General features: G+C 54.0%; 1 protein-coding gene across 2 annotated transcripts in view; it reads left to right on the top strand.

The window, feature by feature from the left end:
* The first annotated feature begins 807 nt into the window (after positions 1 to 807).
* The window catches only part of ZFPM1 (zinc finger protein, FOG family member 1), a 138,208-nt gene continuing 125,537 nt past the window's right edge, over positions 808 to 13,478 (top strand). Inside the window, exon 1 of one of the 2 annotated variants that reach the window (XM_089781543.1) lies at positions 808 to 1,191. Coding sequence is in view for 1 of the 2 variants with exons in the window: in XM_075939904.2 (XP_075796019.2) it covers positions 837 to 1,191 (355 nt within the window). In the remaining variant the exon portion in view is untranslated. The remainder of the gene's footprint in view (positions 1,192 to 13,478) is intronic. The other variant, XM_075939904.2, reaches the window with a different exon arrangement.

Here is a 13,478-nt window from a genome sequence, read left to right on the forward strand (position 1 = left end):
TTGGTGAAAACCAGTACAGGCCTACCCCATTGCAAGGTTCTTAGTTTTGTTGTGAAGTGCTGTAGAGGTGAAAAGCTCATCTAGTAATTATATTCATTACAGCCCACTGGCCCATACCCAGGAATTTCTGTGGTGTGTGTGTGTTTTTGTAAATGTGGATCGGAAGGGTGTGAATGTATCCCCCATGATTCCCCAAGTAAGCAGGGAAATCAGCCCCAGCCTTCCTCGGTGTGCCAGGGCATGCTTATTTGCCCGACCCTGGAGGGAGGGAGGGAGGGGGGCTTTCACACCCTTTGCACAGACCTGGCCCAGTGGAGGGCTAGGTGTGTCAGAAAGGACAAACGACTAGAAAAAAATGCCACTCCAAATCTTAGATGTGACAGGACCGCGAGAGTCCAGTAAGCAAGGAAAGGGGGGGGCAGCGAGGACCAGGGACGGGGGTCATGTATTCCTTTGGGTATGGGAATAAGGAACCGCACTTAGCTGGCGATTACTGCAGGATGACCCCGGTTCCCCTCGCCCTTTGCTTTGATGGGGGGACCCCGAAACTCCCCGGACTCACACCGCAGCCTCCCCCAGTCTCCCTAGGGCACCTGCCCTGGGCCATCACCCCGCTTGCTCCCGCGCTCAGACTCCCCCCCCACCCCCGCCCTGCTCAGGCCCCCAGCCCGGCGCTCCCGGCCCCGCTCCATTGGAGCCGCTTCGCCTCGCCCCAGAGCCCGCCCAGCCCGCCACAGTTCGTCCACCCCATCCGGTGGGCGTGTCCCGCAGGACGGCGGTGGCCTATGAGCGCCCGCCGTTCCGTGCGGCCGGAGGGGAGCCCCGCCCCGCCCCGCATGGAACGTTCAGCGGGGTTTGATACATTTCAGGTTCCATTGAGAAAATTCCGAGTCGGACCTTCGCGGCCGCCGGCGGGAGCCCCGGGTCCCCCCCCCCACCCGCACCCCGGCGAGGCAGCGGGCCGGTGCCGAGACCCAAGCTGGGCGCCCGGGGACTGTCTCCCCGCGCCGGGGCTCCGAGCTCTCCCTCCCCAGCCCTGGGAGCGCCGGGCGGGCATGAGAGCCGGGTGCCTGCCCCCCCCCCGAAGTTGCCAGCGACCTGCCGCCGTCCGAGCAGCCGGAGGAGGCACCGCGCTCGCCGACCGCCGAGCAATGTCCAGGAGGAAACAGAGCAACCCCCGGCAGATCAAACGTGAGTGCCCAACTTTGCGATCCGGGGCTGCACCCGCCAGGGAAAGCAGCCTGACCCCCCCCCCCCTTGGAGCCGCTGGTTCCCTTCCCTCCACTCACCAGCTGTTAGTACCCCTGGTCGCCCCTCCCCCAGTCACCAGCTGTCAGTACACCTGGAGTCCTAGCCCAGACCCCCCCCCCCCCCGCCACTCCTAGCACCAGCTGTTCGTGGCTCGCTGCTCCGCGTTCCCCAGGCCAGACGCTTCCCTTGCAAACGGAGCCTGCTCCTGATTCGCTTCCCTGGGCAGGAAAAGGTCGTTCGGCCACCACGTTTCCAAGCCTTTCGAGCAGCCAGGGGCCGCGCGTAGGAGAGGCAGCCCCGCTATGGCCGGTCCCTCGTGCGTCTCGCAGGCTCAGAGTTTGGGTCACTTTCCTCCCTTCCGCTGCGTTTTGAGGCTCTCTCCTGACTCTCCCCCCCCCCCCCCAGGCAGTCTGCGCCCCCCAGAGCAGAGCTGGGGGAAGGGGGGTGCAGCTGGCACCACGTAGCCCAATCCGGCTGGTCGCTGCTGCTAGGATTTCTGCCGGAGGTGGGGGGCAGAAGTTGGTGTCCGGCTTGTTTTGTTTTTCTCTCGGCGCCTCCACCCTCCCTTTCTCCTTCCTCAGAGATGTTTCAGCCTGATACCGCCGCCACAGATCAGAGCTGAGATACCGCTTTAAAATATTCCATTCAGCAAGCCCCATGCTGATAAGATCGCTCTGTCGGGACGGTCTGAAATTGTGATCTTATCTGTGGTTGACTCACATCCATTGCATTAAAAAAAGTCGCATGGTGGGGGGAGGGGGGTTGAAGATGTGATGCAAAAGGCTCTGGGGTCATCTGCTCCTGGGGCTGTGTGCACGTTGCTTTTTAAAATGCCTTTGCAAACCCAAGTGTGCCCTGTTTAGTACCGCCACCCTCTCTGTCCCCTCCATCCCACCTCTCCCCACACCCAAAATCCGATTTGGGAGAACTGATCAAGTGCTGTGATACAAACTCAGGAGTCAGGGCCATTGGATTACTCTGTATTTCTGGCTCTCTCCAAATTTCCCATGGTTGATGATGGTGATGCCTCTTCCTATCATCTTCCCGAGATCCAAATGGATCAGCCCAGGCCAATCTGATTTCAGGTCTGGCAAAGAGGAAAGGAGATATGAGTTGCATATTCTTAGGAAATTCTATCAACAGTTGGAACTTTTCCACTGACAGGTTTAGGTACTTCCTCCCCCCCCCCCCTTTTTCTCCTGATCCCAACAGGTGATAAGGTGGAGATGTTGGGGATAAACTTGGCCGTCAGGTGATCATATTGCTTTATCTTTCCCTCAAAATAATTGCAATCGCATCTACCTGTGTGCATTGCCTGGGGCCAGTCTGCTGATAAGGCTGAACCAGACCTCGAACAGAGATGGAAGTTTAAAAATAGTTGCTTTCAACTTCTGGCTGCCTTAGAGAAAAAAAGTTTCACCCAACTTCTGCTGCTTGCTTTTCGCCCTGTCATGGTCAGCACTGCGGGTCTCAATCTAGCCCCCTTCTGGGTGGCCTTCAGCAAATGGCCCAGCTCCTATGGCACCATCCCATTGTAATTAGCTGAGTGGCTAGAGAAACCAGTGGCAGCATCTGTGCATTGAACACCCGGCTGCTGAAATAACAACGCTGATCCTTTTTCTTGATAAGTGCCTTTCAGCGTGTGGGATCTGAAGTGACAGGAAGCAAGTGCCCTTCAAGTCTGGCAAGACTCCACTGAGGAGGGCACCTATGAATACACCGCATGCAAATCTGTCCTCCAGAGCAGATCTGTCGCCCGACTCTTAGGGGAAACTTTCCCATCCCGCTTGTCTGCGCTGAGTGGTTAGGTCTCGCTGTTGTGCGCCTGTGCTCAGCTCCTGGCTTGTCACCTTTGCAAGGCCCCCTCTCTGCCAAATCCAGGGGCGAAAAGGTGATCGTAAGATGGATTGTGATGGTTGCCGGGATGGGCAGTGTTCTGAATGCATTAGTGCAGCCAGCTATAGAGCTATCTCCTTCCTCTTCTGCTTTCTTCAGAGATGTGAAGAAATGATAAGGCGGGAGGCTGATCTCAGGCTGATGGTGATGGCCAAAACTGATTAAAAGCTGAAAACTTGGAACCCTTCCTGTATGTGTCAACATGAAAACAGTCATCTGAGATGTACAGGGCTGCAGGAGCCCCTTTCGACTGCCTGTCCAGCGCTCTCCTGAGAGAGGGGGAAAATATGCATGAATCAGGGGGCTGGTAACTCGACTCCAATACCGTACAAACGGGACCTGTTTCCATCCAGTCTATGCTTACCTCTGCTCAGCTGAAGCATGAAAACCTCCCCCAGATTCTTATCAGCTCACTTTATTTTTCCTCTTGTGCTTCTCTGTTCTGCTTTTTTCAGCGTGATGTGAAAGGCAGATACAGCTCTGAGGGGAGATCTCGGGGCGTGCATGTGATTGCAAAGAGCGATGAGACGAAGATTAGATGCTGGACTATATTTAACCAACAGTATTTTAAAAAAATGCTGAATACTTTTTAATTTTACCAGCGCCTTCAATCCTAAAATGCAAACACCTGCACCCTGGGCCTGCCAGTCTAGAAGTTGACAGGGGTCGAAATATGACAACCCCTTGGCTTGTGGCGCACAGTGGCGGGGAAAGCGGGTGAGGGGCATGCCCCCAACGAGGTGTCAGCGATCATTGCTCTATAAAGGGGCATTCAAGGAAGGTGCTATCCATATCTCCTTTCATTATCCGCCCTGGCAGGGTTGGCCTGGCGGAGCCCCTCAGCTGATATGTAGCGTTAAGGCGTTCACTGATTATCACTCGGAACCGATGGGAGTTCAGATCTATACTGCACGAGCCATTGTCATCAGCTATTTAATTGTATAGCGACGCCTTCTGCTGAGTGCTGACTTGCTGGCCCTCTGATTCTGGGGTAAATGGCAACAGACCAGGTAACCAATAGTGGCGAAGATCTGTATTTGTCTCCCTCCCCCAACTATCAGCCTTTATCAAAGGCCATGAAAATACAGCGAGCTCTGTTGCAGCTGCCACCTCCTTATTTTTTTTTCTGTGTGTCTTTTGTTCTGCTGTTAGATAGATGTGAAGGGCTGATAAGGAGCAGAGAGGTGATCTGAAAGCCAGATAGCCGCTTACATTTATTAACTTCAAACATGGGAGTGTGGGCACATATATAAAATGAGTGAACCTTTTGGCAGCTGGGTGTTCATGTAGTTACAGTTCGGGCTTTTTAGATGAGGGAAACTGATAAGCTGGGAGATTGATCTCAGGCTGCTGATGTGGCTGTGTGTGTCTTTTTTTTTTTTTTTTTTTTCTTTCCTATTATTTTTTTTGAAACGAGGTGAAAATTCTCACAGAAGTTGCATGGGCCTGCCTGGTTTATTTTCCCCCTCCTCTTTCTATTTTGCTTTCAGCTACAGTAGATCTGGATTCCTGATAAGCTCTGGGGCCTGATCTCCATACCGATAAAGATTGCCAAGTGTGATAAGGCCTCCTTATCTCTACCAACCAGACTGGAGCAGGATTCGCTACAATAACAAACACTGAAAAGAGGAGGCAAAAAGGCTCCAACAATTTGTTCCACTGCAAATATGATTAAGGCAGGCCTTTTAATTATCTGCTTGGCGTGGGGGAGGGACGGTGGCCGGCGTTTACACTTTTTTTTTTTCTACACGCACTCTCTCTAAAATAAGTTTTAATCGAGACAACTTCTCTTCGGTGTCTTTCATCGGTTACAGCTGTTGCTTTAGTTCGAAGAAGGCTGCCTTACTTTTTCTTGATCGCTATCTCCCGTGCTGCGAAGTGTAGCAAATACGTTACAAGGGGTGGGGGGGGGAATCTAGCCTCGTCCTGTGCATGTATATTTTTTGTGGATATTCTTTAATGGCGAATAGAGGCGGTGAGATCACACGTGTGTTCGGTGTGGTTCAGACCGAGCCTGTTCTGGGTTGGGGAGGCGGGTGTCTTTCATTTGTTCGGCCTAGATATTGTTGTAATTCATGAGCCTCGTTCGGCAGACTCTTCCTCAAAGCGAGCAGCTCCACTCACTTCAACGGGAGACGAGTGGCGCTAGACCAAGGAGCAAAGCTGGGAAATGGGACCCCTTTCTCTACTGGGGGTGTGATCTGCGGGAGGGTGTTTTGTTTAATTTGACAGCGGAGCATTGGCGGGTGGAGAATAAGGGACTTGGTTACTTGTGGCCCCCGACAAGTTACGCTGCTGAAATGGGTGGGGTTACTGGGGCCTGTTATGCCCAGTAGCCCTGACAGCTGCCTTTCACTTGCATGTGGACAAATTTCTCATGGGCTATTGAGGATTACTCTGAGTGAGGCTTTATAGCACGGGCCCTCCCGGATAAACGCATTCCCATGGACAAGAGCCATTTCTGCGAAATGAAAGCAAACGGCTTGTGATGGTTACAGTAGCCAGACCGGAGAGTATTTTTAGCTCTGCTGCTTTAACCCCTTGGCTTTTGATCCTCCGGCCCTCCTCCTGACTCTGTTTGTTTTCTGTCTGAGCTGCTGTGTTTGGTTATAGGCAAGTGGCTCCCGATTTGTGTGCTGCTCTGATGCTTCTGAGCCGTTCTGGGGGTCCCAGGTAGCACGGCGTGGGGAGGACAATGCAGGTGTAACCCCCACACCTCCTGGCGGCGGGGCACTGCGGCCCCGTACAGGATGAGTTTGCTCTGCAGCCTCCGTTGAGAGCCAGCTGGCTTTTCGCTCCAGCGGCAGAGCCTCTTGCTCTAAGCTCCAGAGGTGCCAAGTTCGGTTTGGTCTGTCAAGTGCTTTCCCCAGTCCTGCTGCTGGTGTGCTCTTGGGTAAAAACGCTTTGCCTTCGTGCCTCGATTTCCCCATTTTGCAAATGGGGGCAAATCAGACCTAAACTCTGATTTGGGAGGCTGTTGGGAGGCTTCCGGGCTGCATGCAAAGCATTCTGGGATCGCCCCACCACAGTCAGCGGAGCTAGGCTGCTCTCCACCCGCGGAGGCGTGCAAAGGAAAAGCTGCGCCCCCATCTGATTCAACAGCTGCACCCTGCCCTCCACACCCCTCCTGCAGGGACCCTGAGGCTTTGGCTGTCCGGGGCGGCGAGTAGGCCATGGCACAGTGTGCGGCTGGGAACACCGCAGGTTAGAGGCTCGGTGGGGAGCAGTCCAGGAGCCCTGCTGTGCCTGGGATCCATTGGGGATGTCCGATCCCATTGAATCAGTTCACAAGCTAGACGTGACGTTGTGCCGAGGAAACAAGGAGATGCTCCTGCCTTGGGGTGGGATCGTGTCTTCGTGTAAACGGTCGTCCGATGGGCTCCGGGGGTCCTGGTGCGCGTGAGAAGCTGGCTCCCCGTGTGCACGGGCTCCTGCATGGACGTGTGTCACGGCTGAAAATGGCAGCGGTGATGTGTTTACAAAAAACCCGCTTTTTAACATCCTTGCTCCGGCCCAGCTGGTCTGGAACGGCCCCCCTTTGGCCAGGCTGGAGCACCCCCTGCCCACAGTGGTCCCTATGCGTCTGGAGTATCCCCCCACCCAGGTTAACCGTAACCGGTAAGTATTACCCATTAAGGGTGATGCTAGCCGGGTAACCTTTCACACCCCTATCATCCATGCCTGGCCTTGATGCTGCACAGCTGTCCCCTGCAGTCCATCCAGAATGCAGCCATGAAACCGTTCAAAGCCTGCAGTCACCTCCTCTCTTTCTCTGTGGCCTCCAGTTTCATGCTTCACCCCCCTCTTCCTACCCAGCCGAACCCCTCTGTGGGCACCTGTGCAGCTGTGCACCTTAAAGGGAACATTGCTCCCAGTGTGGGTAAAACCCTCCCGGACTCCAGAGTACAGCCGGAAGATCCCTACCCTGCTAGCTCATAGTAAAGACAACACACTTGGCAGAACCCCTGGCGTGAGTCAAAACGGGGAATTCCACCTCTCCCGTTCTGTAACCCTCCTCTGCCATTCGTCCTCCTGGACCTGAAACGTGGCCGACTCGTGCACAGAGCTGGGCATCATAAAACCGCCCCTCGATTTCTCGCCGCCCTCGGCCCCCGGCTGTTGCCAGTCGTGAGATTCAAAGGCAGGAGGGTGGGGAGCTTTGGGGTTCAGCTTCTGGGCTGGGGTTTGACAGGTCCAGATACAAATCCCCTGTCCTGCCAGAGCTGCTGTGGGTGAGTTGAGCAGATCCTTAGGTGCCCTGCCCATCTTGTTCCCCAGCTATTGGGGGGTGCTAATCCTTCCTCCCGCTGCAAACTCTTCCAAGAGCCCAATATCAGGGGGCTTTGATCTCTCGCTGAACCCTCTAGGGCCAGTGGCTTTCCAAGGGCGGGTCCTGACTCACTCCTGGCTCGTGGGATGTAAGGTGCTGGGTCGCCTTGCTCAGCACCCTGGGGGGCAGCGAAGGCTGGGTCATGACCCGTCCTCTGAGAACCCCTGGTGGGTCCCTACCTGTTCTGACATTGGAAGTGGCCAGCAACAGGTACAGCTCCCCATGCATCCCCTGCCCTGAGCACCAGCTCCACGCTCTCATTGGCCAGAGACCAACCAATGGGCGCTTCTGTGCCTGCAGGGGAGAGCCGTGCGTAACTCTGGAGACTCCTGCACTAAACTTCAAAGGACCCAGGTTCGAATCTGCCCGTCGGCGGTTACACTTGCCTAGGGGCAGGGCCTGTTGCTGGCCGCTTCTGGGCCACAGTGTGGTCCGCGGTGCCACGCCAAGCAGGAAGCTGCCTTCGCACCGCTGCTGACTAGAAGCCATGGGAGATAAGCCCATGCCCCAGTCCCCTGTCCCAGGCCTGAAACCCCCCCGGAGTCCCTTGCACCCTAAATTCCTCATCCCCAGCTCCATCTCAGCCTGCATCACCAGCCCTGACCTTGTCCTGAGACCCACCCCCAACTCCAGCCCAGAGATCCTCACCATGAACCCCATCACCTTCGCCCTCGTCCGTACACCCCAGCCCTAAACCCTCCTGCACCCCAAAGCCCTCCTCCGGGTCTCCGGCATCACCACTCTCCTTTAATTGGGTCACCAGAAGGGGGGAAAAAAAAAAGGTTTGAAAACCACTTGCTCTAGGGGCCGTGAACCAGCCCTCCACGCTGATGGGGAGCATGTCCCTTGTTTCATGGGCCCCAAGCTTAGCCACTCTTCTGGCCAGGCGGGGGTTTCTATCTCCGACATCTCGTGGGAGGCAGATCACTCCGCCCCCACCAGCACGTGCCTCCTGGTATCCTTGCTAGGCTGCTTCACTGCCCCCCTTTGTGACGGGAATTTTCCATTGGCACCCATGCCAGTTAGCAGCCTGGGCTGGGCCCTGGGCGGTAGGTCTGGCCCCACGTGGCACTCAGTGTGGCCTGTCTGGGATGCTTCTGTTGGCAGAGGAAATCTCGGCTTGAACAAATTAATCCGAGGGGCCACTGCTTAACGCTTCTTAAGTAGCTACTAGAGCATGGGAGCAGTACTGCAGGCCAGCTGTTGGGTTCTCCTCCTGTCTTCACTTTTATGGCAGTGATGTGCCTCTACTGTGCCCACCTGGTGTCCGCTCAGGCCTGGCCTACACTAAAAGGGAAGGTTGAATCAAGATCTGCACTCCAGCTAGGTTAATTAGGTAGCTGGCGTTGACGTTCCTTGTTTTGAGTTTCCCCACTGCGGAAGGCCAACAGGAGCAAATGCTCCCATCGGCTTTCCCTAGGCTCCTCACAGGAGCAGGAGTGCCAGCTGCCGAGGGGGGGGGGGGGGGGTACTCTCTGAGTTCGATTGAGCAGGTCTTCACTAGACCCTCTCAGTCAAACTCCGGAAGATTGATCTCCGCAGCGATCTTCCTCAGGGCGCAGACATGGAATTAGTTACACTGGAAGAAACTGGCTGCATGGGGGGCATAGCCCATTTCTTCACATTGGATTTTGGCCGTGTGGTGGCAGTGACAGGCCCGCTTTCACCGAATGCCAAAGCACGTGCCCTGCCTTAGTTCCTTGGCAGGAGCTTGGCAGGGACGGTTCAGGGGAGATGACATTTCCTATAATTTGGAAAATTAGACTGGGCCTATGGGGAGGACACGCTTGTTCGGTTGGTTGGATTTTTTTTTTGGTCTGGCTTCTGTTCTCCCAATGATTAGGGTTCCTCAAACTAGACTGTACATAAGAACAGCTGCCCAATGCCCAGAGGGAATGAGGAAAACAGGCAATCAAGTAATCCTACCCATCCTGGCTAATAGCCATTTATGGACCCATCCTCCATGAATTGATCTATTTTTTTGGCCGGTTATAGTCTTGGACTTTACAACATCCTCCTGCAAGGAGTTCCACAGGTTAACTGTGTGTTGTGGTTCCGCCTGACTGCAATGTGCAGCCTTCCACCCCCAGGGCTAGAGGGAGGAGGCCTCTCCTAATCTCTTACCTGCTCCCTTTATTTTTCACATCCCTTAAGGAATCTCTTTCTTACTTGCATCTAAAATGGGGGGGGAGAGGGCGAAAGTAGTGTGACGCTGATCGCAACTTGCTGAGAGATGGCCCCAATGATCCTGCAGCTACAAATACACCTCATGGTGGTTCTCCTCTAAGCCGAATGCCCCCTGCTGGATAGTTGCTTGTTTTTCCCTTGAGAGATCCCATGTGATTGAGCTCACCGGCCGTTGACACGGCGCAAGACTCAGCTTGCACTCCGAGTTATTTGACTCCTTTTAGTCATGGAGGGCTCTGGATGAACGAGAGGGCTGCCGCTGGCCAAAATTCAAAATCCCGTTGCCCCGGATCCCAAGCTCGTTGGCACTGAGGCCTTGATTTCTCTCCTCTGCACAGTGGAAGATCCCCGTCTGCCAAGTTGTCAGCTAGGCAGCCAGGATGTGGGAAAGAGGGCTGTTTCCCCCAGGGGGTTGCCTTCTTGATTATGCAGAGAAGGTGACTTCCCAATCCAAGCTGTCGCTGCTCTCTGCAAAGGGTGCCCAGCTGGTATAATCCTTCCAGCACCCCTGGGAGGTAAGGGATTATCAACCCCCCCTTTCGTCTATAGGGACTCGAAACGGAGAGAGAGAGAGGGACTCTTCCCATTCCGCGAAGGCCATTACTTGCTGGGAACACGCCAGCGCTCTCTGACAGATGCCTGAGCGCACAGAAGCGAGAGACTACAAAAATCCAAGCTGTCCACTAAGCAAGAGATGAGTGAAACCTGATCCAGATTGGGCCCTGTCTGTTCAGGTGCCAGACGGTTTCTGTTCACAGAGCCCAAGCAGCTTGCGTGGACCATTTCTGAGTCACACACTAGAACTCCATTTAATCCCAACTTTATTTTGTTTCTGATTTTTAAAATGAACCTTCTCGGGGGGAGGGGGGTTTGCAGATCATCTGGAAGGATCCAAACTTCCTGCCCGTCCAAAATGGGACTAGCTTGGCTAAAACCTCACGGGAAGAATCCGACTTCTTTTTGCCCATCCCGTGTGGCTTGAAATGTAGCCCTTTTTTGAAGCGCAACATAATGATGACCCGCCTGTTGAAAATGTAGGCCCCTTTAAAGCCTCCCCGACTGATTTGTTGCTTCTGAACATGGTGGCTCTCGGGAAGCTTGGTTTCAAGGTTTCTGGCTGTGTATGAGCACTAAATATTGGTGTCTCCGACTCTATGAAACTGAAATTGACTAGAAACGGACGAGTCTGTCTGTCTCGTGTCTAGGTGCAAGAAGGAAGCAAAACGGCCTAGAGAGCCGAGAACAGAAAATTAAGGGAGAAACGCCATTGGGAGGGAAACTTTATGGGTTTTCTTCGCTGACTTGATTCAAAATCAAATTGTTCTTCGTCTCCCTCCTTTTTTTTTTTTTTTTTTTTTTGTTAAGTTTTAAAATTCTCTGTCATTCCTGAACCTGTTAACACAGAGCAAAGTCCTGGGATGAGATGTTTTAGTTCACCCGGCAGCATGGGAGACCTTGACCCTGGAAGGCAGTAGTGTAGCCTGATATTTGGTGTGTCTTCTTCACACCCCATCTTCTGGCATCCGGTGACCCTCCAAACCTAGCTTTCACTTAAGTTTTTCTCCCCCGTAAGTGGTGAAGGACAGCTTGAAAATGTGCCCTGAATGTAACCCCAAGACCCAAACCAAAAGGCGGTTCCAAAGGACTACATGTTTATCGCTATTAAAAAAAAAAAAAAAAAAAGTTACTTGACTGTTAAGTTTTGAGCTGTGGAGACTGACAAGACAGAGCTCTTGATTTATACTTCGCTTAAGTTCAAGTGTTTCCGTGGTAATAAAGTTCCGCCTTTGGCTCGCTTCAGCAGTGAAGGCTCCTCGTTGTTCCTGTAGCAACATGTTTTTTGGAAGGGATGCAATGCTGAAAGGAATGTAACTCTTGACCTTGGGCTGGAATAGGGTTAAGGAGTGTATGTATGAGTCACTTCAGATAACAGCCTGCCACGGCCTTTTTTTTCCCCCCCTCCAAAATAATTCGTTATCTCCTCTCGCACATCAGCATACTTCTGTGACATCTCCCATTCAACAGTGTATAATGGAAATGTGTTTTTCTAATTTGTTAATCTGATGGATTATTTTTTAATCTCACCGGGCCGGCCCATCGATTTTTTTTTTTTTTTTTTCATTAAAAAGAAATGAGGCCCCCTTCTGGGTGGGGGTGAGAAATGCTTTGCGTTATGAATCAAACTGGCTGTAATAAAGTGGCTATTTCATCCAGGAAAGAGAACTGTTCAGCTAGGTCCTAGACCCCATACTGCCAATAGAGGATTTCCTGCACCTCCAGGTGCAGGGGATTGGGCTACTGGAGCAAGAAATTCAGAGCTCTGGCCCACGGCGGTAAGGTGGTTGAGGGTGGCAACGACCACTGAGTTTTGTTTAACTAGATTATTATTTATTCGTTGATTATAACCGTGGATTTGCTGAGACAGCAAGTGGCAGGGGGACGGGCTGCTCCATGTCCCGGAAGGAGTGGGGCCTGGCGTGGAAAGGGCGGGCCTCAGGCAGAAGGGGTGGAGCCTCAGGTGGAAGGGGTGAGGCTGGGACGAGGCATTACCACCCGATAGGGCCACGCCTCCCCCAGCCAGCCTTGAATTCTGTCTGATGTGTGGTGCTCTGGCTGTGATTCAGAGGTCTCGGGGGTCTAGGCCCTTGGGTATCACACCCTCCTTCCCCCCAGCCCGTCAGCGGGCCTGACTCTGCAATGCTGACACACTCCTGATTTTTGGGGGTGGAAGAAGAGGGACTCTTTGGTTCCAGCCCTGTGATAAGCGACCTAGCGTGATCCGGTCGGCGTGGCTCAGAGGTGGGCAGGTGGGCTCTGGCTGCAGTGGGGTGTTGCCCTTCTGAGAGGAAACTGGCGCCTGCGAGTGAGGGAGTCCATGCACTGCGGAGGCTGCAAAGCAGGCTGGGAGGGGCACTTCCTGCGCTGCCTCTCCACGGCCCTTCCCTCGCGCTCATGTCCTGTCGGTGGACCAGCCCTGTGTTGTGTGCGCAGGCCACGGTCCTGCAGAGTGGGGCAAGACGCTGTGGGAGGTGGCACGGGGTTCTCCGCTCGTCTCTCTCCCGCGGACACGCCTTTGGCGCCACTGGGCTAGCGCGTGGAACTCAGCGGGCCGAAGGGGGCGGCCTAGCGGTAAGCTCGAAATTGGAAGCAGGTAAGAGACGTGCTCTCTCCAGCCCAGTCCTGCCCAAGGGTTCCTGGGGCTGCTAAGGCCTTGCTTGTTGCGGTAGGGCTGGGCTTTGCAGTTTGCTGCAGGAAGCCTTTAGTAGCAGCAGAAAGACAGCTGGCTACTCCAATTGAATGTGGCTTGTGCGGGCAGGTTGGCTACGTCTCTACTTACCATACTGGAGATCAATCTCCTGGCGTTTGATTTAGGGGGTCTAGTTAAGACCCGCTAAATCGAATACCGAGGGTGGCTCCAGTCAGCACTGGGATTCCTGTCAGCCTACGTATTTTACACAGCTGGAGTGAAGTACCTTTACCCAACCTTCTGGGTCTAGTGCAGGCCCGGCCTCTGATACTTTGTGTCCATCCTCATCTACCTATTTCATGACACTTCTCCTCCTCTCCACATCCTCCTAACCAGGCCACCTCTCTCCTGGACCCATTGCTATTTTCCTGATTCGTGTCCATTTGCAGTTTGCCCATCTGTCTAATCCACCCCTTGGGGTGATGAGGGTTCGCTCCTGTCTTGTCCCACCTAGAACGAGTCAGGGTAGGACTTGACTTAAACCCGCTCAGTGGACAGGGGCTGTGGGGGGTGATAGGGGACGCTGCTAACAAGGAGCCCTGGGGGATGTAGAACTGATTGAGTCTT

This window comes from Pelodiscus sinensis, chromosome 12, assembly GCF_052426305.1.
Source record: "Pelodiscus sinensis isolate ZL-2025 chromosome 12, ASM5242630v1, whole genome shotgun sequence".
In the NCBI taxonomy this organism is placed as follows: domain Eukaryota; kingdom Metazoa; phylum Chordata; order Testudines; family Trionychidae; genus Pelodiscus; species Pelodiscus sinensis.